Here is a 14,556-nt window from a genome sequence, read left to right as displayed (position 1 = left end):
AAATAAAAAGCTTCTATCAAACTCCTGCAGGTTTAGTTCAAATTAAAATGCATGCTCAACTGTAGAGATTGTCAAGTGTGGAAATAATATTTGTCCAGCTGGACAGCTTTCTTTTGTAGTTGCTAAATGAAAGTTGAGATTCTGTCTGCTCCTTGAAAGCTTCTGTGTCATGAACATAATTTGAACGGCTTGTGGTTTGACAGGGATTATTAAAATCAGACGAAGTGAAGGGAAGCAAATGTGAGAAAGCAAAATTGACATTGACATTCTCTATTATTCGCAGCTTGCCTCATGATGACTATGTTGATATGATAGAGTCTCTGTTGGGATATGTTATGCAGCCAATAAAGTAAAAAGCAAGATTAGTGAAGGATCTTAGATTTAACATGAAGACATCCAACACTTATTTTCACTGATTGCTCTTTAAATATATTTTCTAGTTGCTTCATATGAATTTGTTTTAACCATCAGTGAATCATCCTTCTACTGAACTATAGAATCAAAATTATATTGCTAAGGCTGTGTATGAAAATACTAATAAAAAGGAAGATCACATAATTAAAATCACAGCATTTTAAAATCTGACTAGTTCTATACTTATTTTTTCATTTATTTTCTTTACTGATGGATGGAAACCAGGAAGAGATAGGAGGTGTTACCCTTAATTTTTATTTGATAGCTTAAGTGTTAAATTCTGATTTTCACTATAGGTATATTTTAAAAAACTAATGTCTAAAAGATTTTTAAAGCTATTCAAATTGATTCAGAACTGTAGATAGCTTTTCTGTTTAAGTATAATAGACAAATTCTGTTACTATAGTTATAAATGTTTCCTTTAAATAATGTACATGATAGGATAAGTACCTTCTTTAAATACAACTTTTTGCTGGAAACATCCTTAGTAGAGATAAGCCACAAGACTGTTTTAAATTATCACAGAGAACTATAGTAGAAATAAAGAAACTGGTCATTTTGTATATTGTATGAAACCCTCAGAGTAGTAAAACTACCAGATAAAATTATAAAATCAGGATCCAAGTATCCATATGCAGAGTCAACACAAATTGGATATCCTGCAGCTCAGTTGGTCTTTATTCTAACATTGACTACCCAGAGCTGAGTATGTCCCTTGAAGGCTTCCCTTAATTCCTATTACTTGTAGGAGACACAGTCTCAGCAGATATCCTGGTCCCCTGACTCTTAGACTCTTCCTACCTTCTCTTCAGCCATAGTCCCTGAGCATCTGCGTGCAGGACTTGTGCTATAGACATCAACTGGGACGGAGCACAGCACTCCAGTTGCTCTTTCCAGTTCAATCAGTAGTGGTTTTCTGTAATGATCAACATCTCCTGAAAGGGGATTTTTCAAGATTCATACTGCAGTTTTTGTTAAAAGTCTGTGACTCTTGAGGGGAGCATTGTCAGCCCAAGTCCCGTAAACTTAAACTATGTATGTACATGCATATACAGTACATAATACATAATACCTTAATAGTATGGTGCCTGAACAAGCACAACAATAATAAACATGTTAACACAAATGGAGAATTCTCACGACCCACCCCTCAACAAACAACTACAGGCAATAAAGGAATGCTAAGTGTAGACAGGACAAATAGTTTTCCCCACGGATGAGCCCCCTAATTGGATTAATACAAACTGATCATCCTGAAAGCATATGGATATAAGTAACACTAAATGAAGTGAGTCTGTTGTATATATTTATGTGTATTTGAATGTATGTGTGCGTGCACGTTTGTGTGTGTGTGTGTGTGTGTGTGAGAGAGAGAGAGAGAGAGAGAGAGAGAGAGAGAGAGAGAGAGACAATAACAAAAATGGTTAGTAATTTGAGAGGGCTCTTATGGGAGAGGTTGGATGAAGAAAGTGGAGGAGGGAAGTGATGCATTTATATTTTAACATGAAAAAACTTCCCTTATTTCAGATGTTTTCTGTGGTAATTCCAGATGACCCATACTTCAGTACCACCAGATTGAAATGCAAAAGTTTCTATAATATAATGCTCCGTCAGACTAATTAACAGATGTCTTGTGAATCTCCTACGAGACACCTCCCTCGGTGGGTCTGGGATGCCATTTCTAGAGAAATTTAATTAAGTAGGGAAGCCCCAGCTTGAATGTTGAGATGCCATTTGACTGATAGAAATGAAGGAGATTGGGCGCTGTTAACGAGTACCGAACACTCTGCTTTCCAGGCTGAGTGCAATGCCCTCAGCTGCCTCATGCTCCAGCGCCCATCCTTTCCCCCCACGGTGGACCATATCCCTCAATCTAAGAAAAGGTTTTCTTCTATTAAGTTTTTTTATCTGGTAATTTCTTGTGTTAATGAGGAAAGTAACTAATATAACTTGCAATGATTAACACGAATACAACATGGAATGGTCAAATGAAAAGGGTAACGATGATAAAATAAGGTTGAGGATTGTGTCCCAGTGTGTTCTCTAGGCGTGCTACCTTCTCAAGACATGAGTTGCTCCCTGAACATCTTTGCCATTATATAGCCATGATTGATTAAATCCATGACTGTGGGTGACTGAACTCAATGTAAAAATGCCTTTATCTTCCTTGGAGGTTGAAGAGAACAGGAGAAAGTGGGGAGCTGAAAGTACCAAGCCACTTGTTCCTCTGGTGGATATATTATAACTGTCCTGATAGCAAATGCTTTAGAATTTGGACCACATATGGCTTTGTGGCATATTCATTTTGTTTTGTATTTTATCTTTATAAACAAAACATCAGTGATATAAAAACTGATGTGAGATTCCCCTCTGTATGCTGTGAATATATTTTATTGCCATTGTTTAATGAAGAAGCTGCTTTGGGACAATGGCTTACCAAAATATAGCCAGGCTAGAAAGAACAGAGAAAGAGAAAGTAGGTGGAGTCAGGGAGAAGCCATGTAGCCGCCCACCAGAGACAGATGCTGGATGCCTGAACCTGGTCATGTGGCGATACCCAGATTAATAGAGATGAATTAATTTAGGATATAAGAGTTAACTAGAAATACATTTAAGCTATTGGCCAAACAGTATTGTAAATAATATAGTTTCTGTGTGATTATTTCGGTTTTGGGCATCTGGGAATGAACAAGCAACCTTCTGCCAACAAAAAACTATTCCTAACTAAAATCATTATAAAAAATACAGGCTGTATAGATTTTTGATGCCTAATTTAAGATAAAGGGGCAAAGGACAGAGGCATTGTGTAGGTGGTGCACCTGGAATGGACAAAGAGAAGCCACTTTAAGGAAATGACTATGAGTTGGTTTAGACCTCTACAACTGTCTAGTACAATATTTGGTACAAATGCTTGAAAATCCATATTGAAGGTCTAGAGATGGAGGCAGTCTCTGGCCGGTCAGCACGACGATGGTCATTGGAAGAAGCCACCTAGCATAGGCAGGTAGAACAAAAAGAGGACTGGAGCTCCAGCACGAAGTGTGTGTGGGAAAGGCGATTCCATAAAAGAAGAATTAAGATTTTTAGAAATTATGCAATGAGGCCACAGAAATTTTTATAAAGTCTCTGCAGAAAATATTGTAAATACAAATAAAACATAAATAAAAGACAAAGCAGGCAAACAATAAATCCATTAAAATAAAATTACGAACAACAGCTCTGCCAATGCTCAGTAAACATGTTTAAAGTAAGAAATATGTATGTGGAGGAAATATGGCTTTTTTCATTTTATTGGTTTTACATTTATGGCTACCTTTAACAAAAGGCAAATTAATAATAATGAAAATTTCATTTTGTACAATACAAATTGAATATGAAATGGAAGCGTTCAGAACCAAGAGCAGAAGGAATGGGGAGGTTTATATCTGTATGGCTAGCCATACAGAGAGTTTGCTATAACAGGAAGGAAATGTCTGTCTTTCATCTCTTACAGACTAGATGAGCTGAACAAAGCTTGGATGCTAGAAACTTGTGTGTCTGTGACTTCAGAGGTGACTTCCTTTAGGTGAACTGAGCGAAGCCTGGGTGCTAGAGACTGTAACATCACAGGTAAGCAGTTTCCTGTCCTCCAGGTCCGGGGTATGCGCTCTGGAATGGAAGATCATGACCTACTTTAGAGAATTCTGCTTTGGTCTGCTTATGGGTAGGAGAGTAGGAAGAGGATCTGAGAGATGTTTCAGTTTAGCTATTTTCTCGAGGGATAGAATGTATTTGGGGAAGTGCCCCATAAAGCTCATCATAAAGCTAAAGGATTCTTAATGTACTGGCAAAGACAAGAGAGGGCGGCCATCAACAAACTTAGTTTATAAGAACCACTGTTGCTAATCAAAAATAGTCACTGTTTGGTAGTGGAGCACTGAAAGAGTTTACTGTGAATCTTACAGAATGAAAATAGAATTAAGTAATTCAAGGGCAGGGAAGTGCTCCTGTACAGGCATCAGCCTATGGGATCCATGCACTTTCTTTTAAGATGCTATACAGGCGTCAGCCTATGGGATCCATGCACTTTCTTTTAGGATGCTATACAGGCGTCAGCCTATGGGATCCATGCACTTCTTTTAGAACACTAAAATTAAGTGGATAGGTTTATCGCTGCTATTTCCTATATTCGCCTTCATCCCATGCTTGGAAATTGAGTTCATGCATATGACGTTCTGACACTGGAGAGTTGTTTATGAGTAGGAAAGCTGTTTCAGACCCCACGCTGTATCAGCTCTGTACCAGGCGTTCCTTTGCAGGAACCCGGGAAACAATTTAACAACAACAAAAAAGGAAGGCATAATGTTTAGTAAAATGTCAAGAGAGGAGACTATTTTACTGAGTGGCAGTCATCAGTACCAAGTAGACTAAGTATGGTGGGAACTGAAAAATATGCTCTCATTTTGTTATAGGAGTAGAGGCAAAAACCAGATTGCTCAGGGTTTGGATATGGTAAAAGCACATGGTTGTTCAAACAAAACCAAAAACCAAACCAAAATGAAACTGAATAACAAACAAAACTGGATATTAACTGAAGGGATTTCCAAAGAGGATTTTGTTTGATTGTTGGTTTTTAAAAAGCAAGGACCTTAAAGGTTTATTAATCAGTTCAAACAGATATTTGATGAAATAAAGCTAGTGATAATTTATGAGTTAAAGCCCTAGAAGTCATAAAAGACTACTCAAATAAATAGACCTTTTTCATCAAATGAATACAAAGCTAATTAATACTAGTACTAGTGTTTTAATACTACCATTCTGAATGGCTAGATTATTAACATTATTAATAATTTAAGGGAAATTATTCTGAATGGTCAGCTAATTAATGTTATTAATAATTTAAGAGAAATTTTTAAACCCTTGGACCATACTTAAGATCCTAAATCTTTTAGAAGCACCCATTTTGATGCAAGACATGTGCTATGTTCAAATCCTTATTATCTAATTATTAAAACATAATTCCTTTAAAATGTAATTAATGTCTCAAAACTGTTTTGGATTATTCCCAGTTGTGGCATGGTACAACTGCTGTCTAAAAGTGCCCCATGACTTAAGTTTAATATTAATTCACATATTCTTTTCTAAATTAATTTTATTGTATTTGAAAATTCATTATCCCCATAGCTCATAACACTGTTTGTCCTATTGAGAAAATATATGATAATTATGACTTTGAAATTATGAGATGTCTGAGTGATCAAGAATGATAAAATTAAAATGCATTTTTGTGTTATCCTGGTTAACTGTTCTTTTAAAATCAGAAATAGCTGGAGTGTCATATTAAAGATTATAAAGAGTTATTAAAAATGAAAATATTTATAGAAAAAGAAGTATATTGAAAAGAATACAATAGTACCAGTTTTGTGACTCATTTATCACATGAGAGTTAATTCTCTTTGCTTGCCAAGGTGCAGTGTGTTTTCTCACTGGTCCTGTTTGTAGTTGGATTTTTCTTTGGGCTGCCAGCTTCTAAGTAATAACATAGAGTCTTATTATTATTTATGAAAGGTAGGCCTTAGCTTAGGCTTCTCACCCTCACTTTTATAACTTAAATTAACTTGCTTTTATTATTATTAGTCTATGTTTTACCATGTGGCTTTTCATCTTTCTTTTATTCTGTATGTCTGACTCCCTCCATGTCTTATTTGCAGCTCCTCTGCCCTTCAATTATCTCTTCCTACTTCCTCCCTCTGCTTGGACGTCCCATATATACCTCTTCCCTTGCTGTTCACTATTCAACTCTTTATCAAACCATAACAATATATCTTCCCACAGTGTACAAATATCCCACACCACCTGTCAATTTCTCCTTCATATGCATAGATATATAAATCGTTAGTAGTGGAGATACATTGAAGATTTTTTTGTTTGTTTGTTTGGTCTTTTGGGGTATGGTTGATATAGGTAGGGTTTCTAGTCTTTGTGGTCCTGGCTATCCTGTAGCTCACTATGGAGACCACTGTGATCTTGAACTCATAGAGATCACCATATCTGACTTTTCTAGCTTTTTTTTTCTTTCTTTCAACATTGAAATATCTTAATATATATTAATAGTATGTTAATATGAATACTTCACCAGATTTAGATTGACATTTTGAACCTATATAATGATTAGTAATTGTTATCTGAGCACATGACAGTTTTTGAAGGAAAACCTGATGTGTGTGGATAAGAATTAATAAGTTGTATTTATGCATTTAGTAGTATCTGTGTGTACACATATATTTGTATACATGTATGTAACAACAATTTATGAAAATAAGAGGCCATCAATTTGAAAGAAAGTAAGGAGGGGGCATATGGGAGAATTTGGAGGGACCTGAGTGAGGGCGAAATGGTATATTATATCAATCAACATGACGTATGACCCTGGCCACAGGATACTTATGTGTAGGAAGTTGTATGGGAAGTCTGCCTATTAAAAGAAAGGATGTCTTGCTTTCTCACACCTCTTCTTCTCTCCTGTTATTATTTATTGTTAAGCACTGGTTTTCTTTCAGCTTTCTCCATATAAGGACTAGGGAAGGAGTAAGAGAATTGAAAATGACTGTCGGTGCACAGTAGTAAATTCCTGAAGCTTCAGACCTATAGGTTAAGACAGAAAGATCACCTGATCCCAGCTCCTCAGGGTAAGACAGGGAGATCACATGATCCCAGCTCCTCAGGCTAAGACAGGAAGATCCCCTGAGCCCAGCTCCTCAGGCTAAGACAGGAAGATCACATGATCCCAGCTCCTCAGGCTAAGACAGTGAGATCACCTGAGCCCAGGAGTTCTAGGCCCATGGGAGCAACAGAGTGAGACTTGTCTCATTTGAGCAAGCAAATAATCAAGAATTCAAAAGGAAAATGATATCAAAGAGCAAAGTAGTTGGGTCTAGTGAAAGAATTGATTTGGGGCATTCAGAAATGTGTCCTTTCCCCAGTTTCTGGCAGAATGCAATCTCAATCTTGCAGTCTCAAAAATCTAAGTATACCATTCTAGAAAATAAAACATTAACTCTTTTCCTTTCCAAATCTTGAATGACTCACAAGATCATATGGAAATTGGCAGAACCAGGATTCACTCTCCTTATGTAGATTTAATGCTACTCAAGCTTGCTCAGCAGTCTGGGATTAATCCCGACACAACATTGCCCTGCCGTGTTCATTAGCAGCTGCAGTCCTTTTCAGAGATGAGCACTGAATGGGAGGAATTCATGTCAACCAGATCCTGTGGGTCTGTTTGTTTCACAATCTGACCACAGGCCTGTGACCCTTCTAACTGTGCTTTTCCACAGGGGAGAGATCACAAGACTGCCGGCATTGTCTCCTTTTCCTACTTAGTTTCCTGGATTCCTCCCAGAGATCTGCTGTTCTTTCCTTTTAACAACACACTGGTTTGTCATGACGGAAGAGTTTTAGAGAAGAAACAAACAAACAAAAAAAGGTAAAATAAGAATTCTTGTCATTGTGTGTGTTTTAAAAAAGTATAACCTGGAAGGGTATTTATTATTTTAAAACATGGTAAATGACCAATGAGACACCAACCTCTTCTGTGAACTTCTTTGAATTGTATGTGTAGTGGTAAAATAAAATGGCGCCATTCCTTGAGGGGTGGCAGCAGGCAGCAGGCCACAAGGGGCAGCTGCTTGGCAGGTAAGAGACCTCGGCAGGTCAGTTGGTCCCAGGAAGAGCTGTGGCTGGTGAGAGACAGAGATGGGTAGGCATGCCATGCAGAGAAAGTGGGTATTTACTTAGTGGGTTATGGAGGGGAAATGGGGAAGGAGAGAAGGGGGAAGAGGAGAGAGAGAAAGAGAAAGAGAAAGAAAGAGAAAGAGAAAGAGAAAGAGAAAGAGAAAGAGAAAGAGAAAGAGAGAGGTGGAGGTAGGAAGGGTAGGGGAGAGGAGAGGTAAGGAGAAGAGCTACCTGTTCAGGAGAGAGACAGAAAGGATGGAAAAGAAGGAACTCAGGCTGGGAGTGGAAGGAAGATCCACTTGCTCAGTGGACCTGGAAGGGAGTGGGCAGGGCTTGTCTCTTAAAGGGACAGGACAGACCATTACAGTATGTCTCACATCCCTTTGTTTTGCTACGTTGTTTTCTTGGGTTGCTCATAATGCACTCATACTAATTGTTGCTGGTGAACTGTTAGAATTCTTCCAGAGCTCAAACTTTTCTGCAGATGTTTGGCCTAGATGTAATGAAAATTTAAAAGCAATATTACAGAATGGCAGTTCTAAAAATTGTTATACTTTTAAAGTTATACTTTCCATCTAGTTGATGATTCTAGTTAATGATATATCATCAACTAGCAAAAGACATTTTATTCTTATATCAAATTACTGTTTTTCCTGATGACAAGCCAGTAAGAATAAGCACCGAAACATAATATGATATTTAATAAACAGATAAAAGCTTTGTTAAAACCTATATTCTCACTCCTTGTCCCCTTTGTATATTGGGGTGTTCAACATTTAATATACACTTTTATGTAAAGTCATAAGTAAAATTATTAGAAAATGGTAATTTTAAAAGTGAAGAAAATGGTTTTCATTTTGGAATAAAGGACTAAGATTGAGTCAGTGTTTTTCTTTATTCAGAAGAGAACCCTTTATATGCTAAACAAATAATCTGTAACTAGATGACTCAATTCAAGACAACTAAGTAAGAATAATCTTCAGAATTAAGTTCTCCCTTGAGGTGTTTGGCCCCAGTTAGGGCAAGTAGTCAGCATTTGTACAGGACTCGGGGTGTTATAAACTGTTTACAAAAGCATTCGGGCCTTGCATGGGTACATGTCATGCCAACTTTTTGAATATTGAGCTTTCTTCTGGTGTGCAAGATCAAGGCCAACCTGAGCTGTATAGCAAGTTCAAGTCTAACCTTGGCTACATAGTAAGGTAAGTCCAAGGCCAACCTGGGCTATAGGAAGTTCCAAGGAACTTGGACTACAGAGCAAGTTTTTTCTCTAAAAGAGAACAAAAGCAATTTGCCATTGATCTATCAAAACAATAGAATTTTATTTAATCCCTTTTAGGTTTCTGTTATTAAATGTACTGCATAAAACATTATAATCACTTTGTTCTTACTGTATTAAACATGAAATTTTTCAATATTTTTTTTAATATATATTATTGTGTTTGGGGGTCCTTTGCCTACATGTATATCTGCACCACCTACATGCTAGCTGCCTTAGGAAGCCAAAATATGGTATTGGGTCTTCTAAAACCTGGATTCACAGATGACTGTGAGCCACCATTTGGGTGCTGGGAATCAAACCTGGATCCTCTGGAAGAGCAGTCAGCATGCTCAACTGCTAAGCCTGAACATTTGAAAGGGATATACCTAAATGCATAAAAATATTATTTTCTTATGATATATAATAGACTACAGGTAGAAATTTAAGTAGCCTCTTCATAGCATTAATAATTCCATAATTATTCTCTGCTCAATTTTTTATCTGAAATATATGAAAGACCCCCAGAGTTGGAAGACTCAAGTCTCGGGATAACACGGCCCCCCAAGAACTCACAAGAGACCGTCCTTGCTGTAATCAAACGAGGTTTATTGACAAGAACCAGCGCGCTGAGGCCAAGACTCATATCCCACTCAGGGGTAGAGGAGTTCAACCTCAAGTAGCTGGGAGAAGGGGTAATTAAGGGAAGAAACTACAACCCAAAGGGGATAGGGAGGGCGTCATTAGAAGATTCCAAAAATATCAGTGATAATCACAGGGGGCTAACTCTCCATTTCTCAAGATTGTTCTCAAGATTATAATCTAACTTTGTGGTCAGCCAGATCCTGGAACAAAGTCACTGAACTGGCTAACCTAGATTTTTGGCTCTACTCCTCCTGCTACGGGGTCTGGATTTATCCTGGTCTTTCATATAAACATTATCTTTTTCTCATTTTAGTCTGTACTGATGTCAGAAATTGGTGTTCTCTTCTTTTGGTAGTATCTTGTTTTTGGTTTTTGTTCTATGATTGGCATGCTTTTGTGGTTTTGAATAAAAATGCTCTTAACTACAATGAATCTTAGAACATGTAAGAAGCAAAACAGAATATCTTATTGACCACAGGATGAGTCTTGGCAATATGTTCTAACTGGGGCTTATACTTTCATATTTTTAATTTACTTTTCTTCCTAAGCATTTTAAAGTATTTAGATATCAAATAAGAGCTTAGTGAATTATTACTTTCATGCATTGTTTTTATTTTATTTTTCGAGACAGGGTTTCTCTGTACCTTGGTTCCTGTCCTGGAACTAGCTCTTGTAGACCAGGCAGGCCTTGAACTCACAGAGATCCACCTGCCTCTCATTCCAAGTGCTGGAATTAAAGTCGTGCGCCACCAGCGCCCAGCTGTACAGTGCTATTTTGAAGTAGTTTTTGTTTCGTTTTGTAGTGCTGAGGGCACTGCTTTTTTCCATCTTTATTACCATGTGTAGATTGTACTCAATCCTAAATTTCACTACACTGATGGCATTTAACCTCCCAGTCCTTCTCTTGTACCCTTTCCTCTTCTTGCTGATCCTCCTCCAACCCTTTGCCCCAAATATTCCCCTTCTACTTTCATGTCTCTTTAAAAATACAATCTCCACATTTTAAAGGCACATTTTGATTGTTTTGCTTAACTGGTTATCATTATTGATGGCCCATTCTACCCATATTCCTTCAAATGCCATAATTTCATTCCTTCTTGCCTCTAAATGCTTTATTTGTATGCATTCACCTCTTGATGAGCATCTCAGGTAGCTCTATACCTTTACTACAATGCTTAGATTTCTTCATGTATATATGCAGGGGGACATAGCTGAATCATATAAACATATAATTTCACATAAATGCCCACTATAAAATGGCAGAAGGATGCTTCAGAAACTGTTGTTAATTTTGTCCTAATTCTGAACCAAATTTCATGTGACAATTTGTTATAAAACTTAGGTCAGCAACTCAATAAAGTTTTTATTATTTTTTACATCTGTTTAGTGTGCATGCATGTGCGCGTGTGCATGTGTGTGTGTGCATGTGTGTGTGTGGTGGCATGAATGTGAAGGTTGCAGGAATTGGTTCTCTCCCAAAAATCATGTCAGCAGTCTCATCAGTGTGAGCACTTTCTTACTGGGACACCTTGCTGTCTGTCAACAATTTTAAGATAAAAAGTTCTAGCACAACACAATAGAAAGATTTGATGATTCGTATTTGTGTATGCTAAGGAAGAACAGTAAGAAATTTTTTGAAAAGTTTTTGTGTGTAAGCTGTTGAGTTTCTGTAAGAGGAGAAAACATTGGATGCCTAGGAAGACCACTGCAGTTCATAACATACAGTAGCCTTGAATCTGTGCTGTGGTGTTTCAGGGATGTTCATTTGCCCTGGGTGTTCTGATGGCCTGCACGGTGCAAAGAGCACATCTGTGTTCAGAGTCAAAGTGGAAAGCAGCATAGGCAGATGCTGCAGAAATAGCCTGATTTTCAGTTCATGTTTCAGTTCATGAAACCTATTACTTCTGCCCGTTTTCAAGACTTTCCACATTCATTTATGTGGCCTGTAGTCTAAGAAACTTGGAGAAAAAAATAATTAAATAAAAGGGAAGTATTGACTTACTGGAAAGAACTGCATTGGCAGAAGGCAGGGTGATGAAGATCTGCATCTGTTTGTCGGCTTTCAGTTGTTGCGACCGAGCTCTTGGGTCAGTTATTCTGGTTTATGGTTTTAAAGTTCTCATTCTTTCAGCTGGCTCTGTTGCTTTTGGGTTTGTGGTAAGGCAGACCATCATGGTGGGGACCGTGTCGGTGAAGCAGAGCATTCACTATATCGCACCTGGAAAGCAGTGTCGGTGAAGCAGAGCATTCACTATATCGCACCTGGAAAGCAGCGAGAGACTTGATAGCGGTGCCTCAGTATTTTCCTTAATGGCATGCCCACCGTGGCCGGACTTCCTCCCTCTATGTTTTACCTAAACGTTCCACCCCTTTCCAGTATTACTAGTCTGATGACCAAGCCTTTCGCATGTGTGTGCTTGGGGAATGGCATTTAAAGTCTAAACCATAGCATCACCCAGAACAAGGAGCTTCCTGGAATTAGCTCCGCAGCCAAAAGACAGCATTTCTTAGCTACATCTGCTTCCACATTGATTCATATGGCAAGTTCTCATCAGCGAAATCTGAGCAGATGCGATTTTATAAGTTTTTTGAGCAAAGTAATCAAGAAACCAATTTTTTTTCTTTTCTCTATTCAACAACTTCTCCAGGTTTTTTCTCCTAGACATGGGGTACTTTACAAATCTGCATTGATATTCCTAATTAGAATAGTTCAGACCTTACCCCAACTCTCTGACTTTTAACCTATTTATTCCTAATTTTCATTTGACTTATAGCTCTTCTTCTTATAAAGTTATCTTTTATGAAATACATGCCTTTATGTTTTAAAATTATTTTTCTTGCTTAAACAATAATTTCTTAAAGGCAAGGACATTAAGACATAGCTACATTCCAAACCCTATCACACTCCATCAAACACAGATGAATGAATGTGGGATGAATGAACGGCTAAACTGCTCATAATGAGAAAACACATGTGCCTCTCTTGTTGAAAATGGGTTTTTTGCACATGATATATTCTGATGAAAGTTTCCTCCCACCCGACTCCTGCCACATGCTCTGCTCCTCCCTATCCGTCGAAATCCACTCTCTTTGTTTGTCTCTCATTAGAAAACAAACATGCATCTAAATAAGTTAAAAATAAGATAAAAACAAACAAGAATAGAACAAAACAAGCACACAGACAAACAAAAGAGCCAAGACAAAGCATGAAAAACACAGATGAAGAGACACCCACACTTGCACACAGAAATCCCATAAAAACACAAAACCAGAAACCATAGTATATAAACAAAAGACATACTGGGTTAAAAGAAAATGCCCTGACCATGCATTATGAGATTTTTAAAAAAAATCTCTCCAAAAAGCATTTAGTTTGTTTTGTATTGACCGTCTACTGCTGGGCATGGGGCTTGCCCTTAAGTCTGGTTTGTACACCTAAAAAGACTCTGTTGGTGGAAACTACTTTTTCTTTGCCAGTGGACCAGTTGAAGAGAGTTTCTGGGTTAGGGAGAGAGGCTTGTGTCCACTTCTCCTCCCAGTGATAGGATCCCATGTGACTTAGACCTGTATGGGTCCTGTGCATGCTTTTACAGTCTCTGTGAGTTCCTTTGCATGTATCTTAAGGAATTCAATGATACTGTTGTCAAAGGAATGCTAGGCGAGCTCCTGGAAGATCGTTTGCTTTTCCATGTAGAGAGAGCTGGATGCAGCATCCAGGTCTGTGACGACAAGGATGGGGTGTTCAGTGGTAGCTGTGCAAGCCCTCAGGAATGGCTACCCTGCTGTAGTTTGTTCGGCATCGTTCCGGTGTGAGAAAACCAGCAGGGAGCTTGGACTGTCTTTGGCATTTCGCAGCTTTCAAGCCACAGACAAGTGTGAAAATTATGACGTTTAAAAACGAAACCTAACAAGCTTTATGAAACCGTTGTTGTCAAATTCCTCTATTTCATTGTCTGCAAATGGAAGTGATTGCTTTTGGCACCACATCACAACTTAAGGTGATTGTGTCCACCCCCCGTCCCTCAGTTTGTTATAACTTGCTTGTTTTTATTCTTTTTTCACAGAATGGACAGTTTAAATGAATATTCCCATAATTCATTTGACCTACAGTCTCTATTAACCTCACTTCCTGGAGATTTGGAATTTAAGCAGATCTTCAGTGACATTGGCGAACAGATGGGGCAGAATGCTGCGAGGTAACTATGGCTGCTGTCTGAGTTGTCTCCATGTTTTACTCACAAATCATCTTTGGATTCACAATTATCTCTTTTAGTATCGTATGTTTTTCTTACCATTAACTTAATGAAAGATATTGATTACTGACTTTGAAGCTAGTCTTGAACTCAGAGATCCACCTGCCCCTGCCTCCCAAGTGCTGTAATTAAAGGCTTGAGCCACCATGCCCGACTCCAGATTTCCATTAATATATTTAGAAATTAGCATTCCTGCTTGTCTGATAAGGTCAAAACTTAAATTTGAAGTGGAAGGATCAAAATAAAATGTGGTGTCTGGTCATAAGTGCTGTA

The 14,556-nt window shown here is 38.0% G+C and overlaps 1 protein-coding gene across 1 annotated transcript in view; it reads left to right on the top strand.

Annotated features, from left to right (window-relative positions):
• The window catches only part of Kiaa0825 (KIAA0825 ortholog), a 442,157-nt gene that overhangs the window by 34,030 nt on the left and 393,571 nt on the right, over window positions 1-14,556 (top strand). Inside the window, exons 2-4 of the mRNA XM_057790199.1 lie at window positions 3,908-4,023; window positions 7,731-7,879; window positions 14,095-14,226. Coding sequence (XP_057646182.1) covers window positions 14,096-14,226 — 131 coding nt within the window. The 5' untranslated portion in view covers window positions 3,908-4,023; window positions 7,731-7,879; window position 14,095. The remainder of the gene's footprint in view (window positions 1-3,907; window positions 4,024-7,730; window positions 7,880-14,094; window positions 14,227-14,556) is intronic.

Source organism: Chionomys nivalis, chromosome 15 (genome assembly GCF_950005125.1).
Source record: "Chionomys nivalis chromosome 15, mChiNiv1.1, whole genome shotgun sequence".
NCBI lineage: Eukaryota > Metazoa > Chordata > Mammalia > Rodentia > Cricetidae > Chionomys > Chionomys nivalis.
This window is presented reverse-complemented; position numbering and strand designations above follow the sequence as displayed.